The 9,630-nt window shown below is 35.8% G+C and overlaps 1 protein-coding gene across 1 annotated transcript; it reads left to right on the top strand.

Moving 5' to 3' along the window:
• Positions 1-5,552: 5,552 nt before the first annotated feature.
• LOC117635569 (F-box/LRR-repeat protein At3g58900-like) lies at positions 5,553-8,438 on the top strand. Its single transcript, XM_034369872.1, has 4 exons — positions 5,553-5,880; positions 6,167-7,123; positions 7,212-7,355; positions 7,919-8,438. The coding sequence occupies exons 1-4, from the start codon at positions 5,833-5,835 to the stop codon at positions 8,240-8,242; spliced, it is 1,473 nt and encodes a 490-aa protein (XP_034225763.1). The 5' UTR covers positions 5,553-5,832; the 3' UTR covers positions 8,243-8,438.
• Positions 8,439-9,630: the final 1,192 nt, after the last annotated feature.

Raw genomic sequence — 9,630 nt, 5'->3', positions numbered from 1 at the left:
TACCACAAGTGAAGATGACAGCCGCCATGCGTATGCTTGCATATGGTACAGCAGTTGACCTCAATAATGATTACTTGAAGATAGCAGACACTACATCCTTTGAAGCTTGCAAGAGATTATATCATGCAGTCAAAAACATATACGGAGCTGAATATCTTCGTAAACCAACGAGGGTGGACCTACAAAAACTGCTCCAAAAAGCTGAGGAACGGTTCTTGGCATGCTAGGAAGCCTTGACTGCATGCATTTAGAGTGGAAAAATTGCCCAATGTCACACCATGGGGCATACAAGGGCCACCATGGTCGTCCAACCATAATCCTTGAAGCGGTTGCTTCTTAAGACACATGGATCTGGCACACCAACTTCGGAATGCCGAGAGTATATAATGACCTCAATGTATTATACAAGTCACCCATTTTTGATGACGTCATTCAAGGACGTGCTCCGCAGGTCCGATATTATCTGAATGGGAAACAATACAAGCAAGGTTACTATCTTGCAGATGGAATATATCCAAAGTGGAACACAATAGCCTTTGTTTTTAGCTCCTTAGCTTTTTTGTGTCCCATAGGCCTTCACCGTGGGTTTGAGGTTTGTAGGGGTGCTTGAGTTTCTGGAACGGATTCATATGGTGAATCATCATCTGCATAAATAGATTCACCCATTGGAGAAGCGTTTACAGAGGGGGAGGATTGGAACCCTTCAAAAGGTTGCCACTTATGAGCATGTTGAACAACATTCCAACAGTGGTCAAGGAGGAATGCTTTCTTGGTCCTCTCGTAAAAAAATCGTTTTGCATCAATAATCTACATATATTATATGCAAGAATTTAAATTAGTTGACAAAATATTAAGTTGGCAAAATAAAATAAAAAAAATAAAAAAACTCACATTGTCATTTTCATTTTGGCCACTCCTGTTCAACTTTGCCACTTGAGTAAGACACTCGGAGAATTTGTTGCACATTTGGAAGATGTTCGTCTAACGCGATTTCAAGCTCTTTGATGATCTAACTTCTTGGGCATCGGGATGAAATTGTATGAATTGATCTCTTATTCGATTCCACATCGTGCCACTTGATTGACAATTCCCGATAATTGAATCTTCACTAATGATTATCCAAGCTCGGCATAGAGCAACATCTTCATTGATGGAGTAATTTGCACCTTTTTGCTTCGAACTTTCGGCCATTGGTGGAAAAGAGATTAACAAAAAAATTACAAAAAATTAAATAATCTAGTGAGTGAAAAAATTTGACAAATTGAGCAAGAGTGATAAAGATGTTGTGGTGTGTAAAAATTGTGAGATATATGATGGATATTTATAGGGAGAATTGAGTTGCAAATCTATTTATTTAAAAAATAAAGACACAATGGCCGTTTATATCCGTTGGAATATAGCCGTTGGACATCAATTTGCCCGTTTATTTCAGTTGGAATAGAGCTATTGACACAGCTTTGTAAATTTGGCTATATTTTGGCCAACATCAAATGAACGTAGGCCAACATGCAAATGGACAACCAAATTTAAGGCAAGTATGCCTTGTACAGTCGCGGGCAAGTGAGAAATAACACAAAAGTGGGCTGCAGCTTTTTCAATTGATGGGTCCCACTTGGTTTCACAGGCTTCAACCAAGCTCATACATTTAGCTACTACTCCGGTTGGGCTTTAAGTTTTAGAGCCCCAATTTTGCACCATTGGGGATGCCTTTTTAAAGAGAGTTTGTATATATTGGAGCCTTGTGGTGGTTGAGCCCCAAATAGAGCCCCTATTGGGGATGGCCTTACCATACCCGGCTTGCCTGAGAGTTGGTAAAAATATAATCTGAAGGGTAGGGGTGGGTTGGTTTTGGTCCTAATTCGTAATACAATTCATATATATCGATTTTTTATTTTTTGGACTCAAAACCTTCTCATTATTAGGTCAACCCAACCAAATTCTTTTGTGATTGAGTTAGGCGGTTTGGTCGGGTTAATTCAAAATTATGATTACTCTTAAGTTTTGGTTTCAACTCATAACCCAACCTACAAACAGTGGTTTATGATTTCTTAGGCTCAAGACCTGTTCATTATTAGACCAACCCAAACCAACCCAATCTTCTTATAATCGAGTTGGGCGCTTTGGTCAGGTTGACTTGAAATTAAGCCCACCCCTATCGAAGGGCATGTGTTGGTGGTTTGGAATTGGATTGTATTATGAAGTTGAATTGGATTGAATTGGAGATGAGAAATCCAATAATATGTTTGCATTTCCAGAATTTCCAGTAACTAAACACAGTGACCAAAATTTGACATTACATATAATGTATTGCATTTCCAGAATCATCTTCCATGACTCCTATCAGTCTTTGAAATTGTTATTCTCATTTCACCATTGAAAACTGGGCATCTTCCAGAATCATTTCCCACAATTCCAAAGTCGCATATGAACATGAAAGGAGAGAGGGCAGCTTTTAGGTGGGCACGAACTGACGAAATTCTCCCTCCACGTGAGGGGCATGTGACCAAAACATAACAAGCGTTAAAAGAATTTGACAAAAAATCACAATTATCCTTGAATTGCTCGAAATTAAAAGTACAAGTTAAAAGTACAAGGATAAAATTGACAAAATTAAAACAATATGGACCAAAGTGATAAAAGTGGCAAACTACAGGGACCAAAAGTGATTTTTTGCCTATTAATGAACATTCTGAATTTTTTTTTTTTTTTTTGAGTCAAAACATTCTGAATTTTTTTTAGGGAGATTCACTATTATACCCAATATAGAAGCCCAAATTATAAATAAAAAATAAAAAAAAACCTATGTGAAATGGACTTTAGAAACACACCCGCCCATTTACAACATAACAAAAAGGTTTTTAACTTCTTTTAAATTACAAAACTGTCATTGATTTCTTAAAACAAACCCAACCCCAAAATCTCATTAAAAAAACCCAAAACACACAATAAGGCATCAAAGTAATTTAATAATAAAAATTAAATTCAATATGTACACCTGTCATTTTTTGGGTATGTTTATGAAAATTAAATGGTGTAGAATTTATTTATAATTTTAGTGCTAAGAATAGGTATATGACTAAAAGTCTCTTTTTTTTAAGCTGCAAGACTTCCTTCCCTACAAGTGCTTAATGGTGTTTCCCATTTCGGACTTCAATTATCAATATCGAATCAAATTAATGATCACGCTCAAATCAATTTATAGTTTCCTCAATCAGTTATGCTAATAATTTTGAGAAAACCCAAAAAGAAAAGGAAATAAAATAAACAAGTTCCAAAATCTCTAACTATATGCTTGTTACTCGCCACCATCGCTATATCCGTGAGACCTTGAAAAAGTACTACTCTCAGATTTAATGGAAAAAAAGAGGCCTCGACCAACTTCTCAGTTTCTCCAATACCAGGTAACAAAAAATTAAACAGTGTTTTTTTAAAAAAATTTATCTCGTTATTTATCATGAAAGAAACAAAGATTACATAACCTTTTTTCTTTCTTTTTGTTTGTGGTTCAATTCATATTCATAGGGTGGTTACAATAACTTGAGAAAGAGAAAGAGAAGTAAGCATGGCCACAACAAGTTGTTGGACAGAATCAGTGAGTTGCCAGATGCAATTTTAGTTAGTATCCTGTCTCTCTTGCCGCTGAAGGAAGCACATGCTACTGGTGTCCTTTCGAGGCGATGGCGGTATGTTTGGGCGTCTACTATGATTCTCAACTTCGAGGCTGAGAAAGCTTTGTGCAGTTTGCTTGACCTAGAACCAGAAGCAGAAGAGCTTGAAGTGCCTTGTTACGTAGATTGGGTGAATGTTAACAGCATAGAGGCCCAGTCATGGAGCAATTTAGGTGTTGTTTTTGACCTAGATGATAAGTTTCAAGTTCCATTAATAAATGGATTCAATTTTCAATGATAGAAAAGAAGAGTTCAAATGCTATATCTTTGAGCTGGAGTTGTTAGAATATGGGTGTTGATTCTCGAGAGCTTCTAACCAAGAACATGCATGCCAAGGTACCCATTTAACTCATGTACATATATTAGGAGTTGTTTTGATAAACTGTTGGGCTAATATGTTAGTTGTGTATCTTGTACACAAAATATAGTGGCTGGGTACTAAAACATCTCTCATGTCTATACACTCCTTTTTGGTTTGACATCTTTTCTTTTTCTATAGGAATATATATATATATATATATACACACACGTATATTATATACCATAAACGCATATTTAGGGGCTTCAATTGAGGGATTCCTTAAATAATTTGAGGAGCATCATTATAGGTCTCACTCCGTAATATATTTCAATAATGTAACTGTCTAATTTTCATGTCTTAATTTGTAGTCCATCTCTCCAAAAATCACCCAGATTGAAAGTTGTTTAACTAGTTGATTTGAAAGTAAGGATCTTGTTTTGAGGACTTGGAGTTGGAATTTGAGGGGCTTAATTAATTAAATTTTGCTCTTAGTCCTCGGCTTGTTAGGCTCAGCAATGTACTGGGGTTGTCCACAACATGTGGAATTTAGACACCTTTCCTATTCTTGGAGTGATTTTGTGTGTTGGTCTTTGTTAATTTGTTTTTCTTTTTTATTGATGTAGGTTTCAGTTGAATGTTATGGAATTTTATTATCTATAAATAAATAGTTTTGATTTATTTATTGTTTAAAAGTTGGCATTTTAGCCAATTAGGAAAGAATAATACTAGTCTTACTATATTTTTTATACCACAATTTTATACTACATGATGTGACAGCTGATGTGTACATATCACAACATGTAATTAGTTTCTGTTTTTCTAATTTTATTTATTAAAATACACTTCATTCATTTAATTGATGTGACATATGATATGGATATGCCACATTATGTGGTATAGAAATGTGGGATAATAATGTGGTAAGTGTAGCATTACTCAATAGGAAATATATGTGAAAAAAAAAAACACATGATTTCTGTTGCAATATAAATGTGAATGCCCACAATTATTGCAAATGATTAAAAAGATGAAAGAGGATAACAAAGACTAGGTATAACAAAGACTAAATAGTGTGTGAAGATGTAAGAGGATAATGTGTTTCGCTTATAAAAAGATGTAATTCAGTATAAAGTAGTTGAAAATCGTATTAATTCATAAGAAGAAAAATAATAATGTATTCCGCTTATAAAAAGATGCAACTTTGAAGCATATTAATTGTACTCCCATGTTCGGTCTATTTCACAAAAATTTAATGGAAGAATTGGTGGGATCCAATGTTTATATGGCCACAAATTGGGTGTTTGAGGTCCCAAATCAGCAATCGTATTGTCAAATTCTAGTAAAATTGAAAAACTTCCAAGAAAAAAAAAAGGTTAAACGAATTCGACAATTGTCAAAACCATATTGGTAAAGAGGAGCTCGAGAGCCAAGGGTTTTTTTTTTCTTCCAGCAAAAAAAAAAATCTGTATTTTCTTTCCAATTAAATTTAATAAACTATGCCCAACAACAATTAATACAAGGAAACAAGCCTTTCAAAAAATAAAAATAAAAGGAAACAAGAATGCAAAAAGGGCCCAACAGGGCCTCCCTCGAAACCAGACAAAGCACAGAGAAAGTCCAACAAGACTAGGCTATTATTGAGAGCCGAAAAATGAGTGTCGGAGCTGATAGCATTGAGAGAGAGCGAGAGAGAGAGATGAAGACGACACAGTACAGTAAGACCTAAATCCAATACCACCCTCTTCCCAAAATCACTAACTCGTCTTCCACTCACTGACTCGCTTGCCTGCTGTAGCAGTGAGTTAGAAGAAGACCCTTTTCAGGTTAAGATTTTCAAAGAGGAAAAAACCACTGTCAGATTCAATGAAGAAAAGGGTGCGTCGACCAACTTCTCAATTTGCCCAAGAACAGGTAAAAATACTATGAAGTTTGCATCTTTTTTCTTCCCATATATCTAACTAGTACAAAAAAGAAGCTTTTTGTTTAAATTCTCTCCTTAATTTCTATCAAAGAGTGCATAATTTCCTCAGGTTGGTTTGGCTTTTGTTTTTCCGATCGTTTTGGTTTTTTATTTGGGTCTCTTTTGTAAAATAGATTTCATAATTTAAGGGAATTTTGAAAGAGAGAAGAGTACCTGGTTACTCTCCTTAATCCTAATTGACTTTTTTTTTTTTGTGTGGTTCCATTCATTTCATAGGGGGGTTACAACTTGAGAGATAGAAAGAAAAATAAGCATGAATGCCACAACATTTTGGGCTTGGACAGAATTAGTAGTTTGCCAAATGAAGTCCTTGTTAGTATACTGTCTCTCTTGTCACTAAAGGAAGCACAAGCTACCAGTGTCCTTTCTAGGCGATGGCAGCATCTGTGGCGGCATGTGTTAGCATCTACTAGGACTCTCGACTTTGATGCTGAGAAAACTTTATGCAGATTGTCTAACCTCAGAGCAGGAGCACGAGACTTGTTAATCTGTAGGTACGTTGATTGGGTGAATAATGTGGTGGAACATCATCAAGGCCCAATGGTTGAAACATTCAGGATTTGTTTCGATCTTGATCCTAAGTTTTCAAGTTCCCTTGATAAATGGATTCAATTTGCAATGGAAAAGGGAGTTCAAATGCTTGAGTTGGACTTGTTATCATATGGTGTTTTTCCTCGGAAGTTCTTTCCGTGCTACATTTTTCCCCATGAACTTTTAGGTATAAAAAAAGAGTCCACTTTGAAGCACTTGTGTTCTGATATTCCAAGTCTCCACCGTTGTGCTTGCATTGGCTTTAAGTCCCTCACAGTTCTTAATTTCAAAAGTGTTGATGTGGAGGAAGAAGTTCTTGAGTACTTCTTGTCCAACTGTCCTGTTCTTGAACGATTATTAGTGGATGATTCACCAAATTTACGCAATCTAAGAGTTGTTGGTCCATCGATTTCATTGAAGTACTTAGTGATAGAGCAATGTTCCAGCTTCATAAGCGTTGAGATATGTGACACAAACCTAGTCTCATTTATTTATGTTGGATGTGAGATAAACATGCTTCTCAGGAATCTACCACATCTTGTTGAGGTATGTGATTTTTCCTATAAGAGCATAGGGGATGCCTTCACTCAACTTTCATGCTGTCTTTCTCAGCTAGAGATTCTCAAACTGAACGGACTTCTGGTTAGTATATCTAAGTTTTAAGTGTTGGTTTTACTTTCTTCTTGTTGGATTCTGTTAGTGCCTTAGTCCTTGTTTGTTTGGTTTTCAGTTCCAAGAAAGGAATCATGTATTTCCTGTACTAGCAAATCTCAAGCAATTGGAACTAAAATTTCAAGCAAATGATTGCTTCATCCTTCTACAGTTGGCTTCTTTCATTAAGGCATCTCCGTACTTGCACAGACTTGTGTTGGAGGTACATATTTTTATTTAGTTCTATTTCCTGTACCAGTAAAACTTAGTATTAGTATCTGCACTTTGGTGATTTTGTTTATGAGGTATTGGTCAAGTAGTCAGGGCAGTTAAGAATCCAAGTCCACAAAGCCAGTTTAGGGGATTTCTGGGTATAAATTTTTTAAGATATAGGCCTTGCTGTTATGTGGCATCGAGTATGAAACTGAATTTTGGAAGATTTATGAATTAGTTGCTTATGGTCGTAGTCATGTTTTACTATTATGTGTTATGTTCCCTTTTATGTAATCGTATTGAGGAGCGGGTGCACTTGCAATCCATTTCCTTTCTTAAAATTGGGATCCCTAGATGAAAGAACCCTGAATATGTTTTGAATTTGAGGTTCTAAAGACTTACAAGCTTGTCTTAATGGTAATTCTATTTGGTAGCTAATTGTGGTAATGTAGCTTCCAGTTCCCAAGTTGTGCACTTTTACTCTAAAGACTTTTGAGTTTAATGATAGTTCTATTCGGTGGCTATAGACTTCCTGGAACTTTTGGTTCTTGTTGTATTGTTTCCTTGGTGCAGTTGTACCCGTTATGCGAGAGAAGAGAAACGAGATTTAAGAAGGCATCCAAATGCTCCCATGAGTACCTTAGGGTAGTGGAAATTGGAGGGTATGATGGTCGTGGAAGTGATTTTGAAATTGTCAAGTACTTGATAGAGAATGCTGTTCAACTGGAGAAAATTGTTATTGATCCTGCTGATCCTATCGAACCACATTATTGTTTTCCTAAGCACAGAATAAAGAAGACTATTGAAGAAGTGGAGAGGGAAGAAAATGCAAGAAATCTTGCTAGGCAGCAGCTTATAGAAAAGGTTCCTTCAACCGTAGAATTTGTATGCCTCTAGCAAGAGAAATGCCTAAATCATATATAGATTGTGTTGGTAATTATCTAAATCAATAAGTGTATGTAATAAAGAACCTGCTATCAAGTTTATGAGTACAGTTTTTCATGTTGTACATGTTACTGGCGAGCAAGTAAATTTATATGATCTCAAGATTAATAATAGTCATAATGCATGTTAGTGGCCCTGATATTTCAAATGTGGATTGTGCAAATAGATTCCATGTTTATTACCTGTACCAAGATTGGAGATCAAACTCAAGGATCACCTGTTTTCTTTCCTTGCAATATGCTGTTGTTCAGAAACTTCTTGTGGACTCATACAGGAAGCACACCCAATGTTTTTCTTTAAAAACTATCTTCAGCTTCAGGGCTTCAGGACACTCAAGACTTGTCAATGCCACAAGTGTTTAGTTTTCTCAACCCAATTGCATTGAAATTGGGAGGCTTCATTCCAGCTACAGATATCTTTTTTTATGCCGTGGTTGGCGATACAGATTTGGTTTTTAAGGAAGAATTTTGTGAAGTGAAATGAAATGAACAAGAGTAGTAAGAATATCTACCTTTTCTTCTTGTATTTTGATGGAGCTTGTATCATCAAGTTCAGATATTGGCATCATATTCTATGGAGACTATCACATTGCAAAACTGGCTTCTTTCTTCCAGTTGAATTTCGATGGAGCTTGTGGTGACAAAGTAAGTAAGAGGGGGATGGTTGCTGTTATTAGAAACGAAGCAGGGGAGCTAATTGCAGGACAATAGTCTCAGCAACCAGTTTGCTCCCCCAAGGGAAAGTTGAGGGGTTCTTACTAGCCATCAGATGAATTGCAGAGCTATTTTATCCAGTTAGATTGAACCTCTCAATACACACCCCCTCAACATATAAGGTCCTCATTATAGAATCCTCCCAAAAAAGAAGAACGCAATTCAGCTTCTAACATGAGTCATTCTATAATGAGGGCTTTATATACGGCGCTATAGAATTCTTGCATCCAACAGATATTGTTGAAAGCAGAGGCCCAAAAGAAATGCCTAACCCCGACAAGCAAAAATTCATGCCCAAAAAAGGAGAAAACAAGAGAAATTGCAAGGATAAATTCAAAATTCAATATAAAGCAACCATAATTGTTTGGGCTAACGAGAGTTCCTGAGAATGATAGTGAATTTGCATAATGTTATAATATTGGTTTTCTATAAAATAAAAAAAATTATAATATTGTAAAATCCTTTAAAAAAAACCTTTACAACCCACTCCCAGAATATTTTATAATCTTAATATATATATATTATATAACATTATGCAAATTCACTATCATTCTCAGGCACTGTGGTTAGCCCAAACAATTATGGGAGCTTTACAATAGGATAAAAAAAGAGCAGCCAAAGTAAAAC

The sequence above is a fragment of the Prunus dulcis genome, chromosome 7 (assembly GCF_902201215.1).
Source record: "Prunus dulcis chromosome 7, ALMONDv2, whole genome shotgun sequence".
Taxonomy (NCBI): domain Eukaryota; kingdom Viridiplantae; phylum Streptophyta; class Magnoliopsida; order Rosales; family Rosaceae; genus Prunus; species Prunus dulcis.
The sequence above is the reverse complement of the archived record's forward strand: the minus strand, read 5'-3'. Positions and strand labels throughout refer to the sequence as shown.

What these genes read in the sequence shown, in the direction of transcription:
- LOC117635569 (XM_034369872.1), top strand. Translation starts at nt 5,833, where the DNA reads ATGAAGAAAAGGGTGCGTCGACCAACTTCTCAATTTGCCCAAGAACAG. An exon ending in TCAAACTGAACGGACTTCTG is followed by an intron (nt 7,124 to 7,211) that starts GTTAGTATATCT and finishes TTTGGTTTTCAG; the next exon opens with TTCCAAGAAAGGAATCATGT. An exon ending in TGCACAGACTTGTGTTGGAG is followed by an intron (nt 7,356 to 7,918) that starts GTACATATTTTT and finishes TCCTTGGTGCAG; the next exon opens with TTGTACCCGTTATGCGAGAG.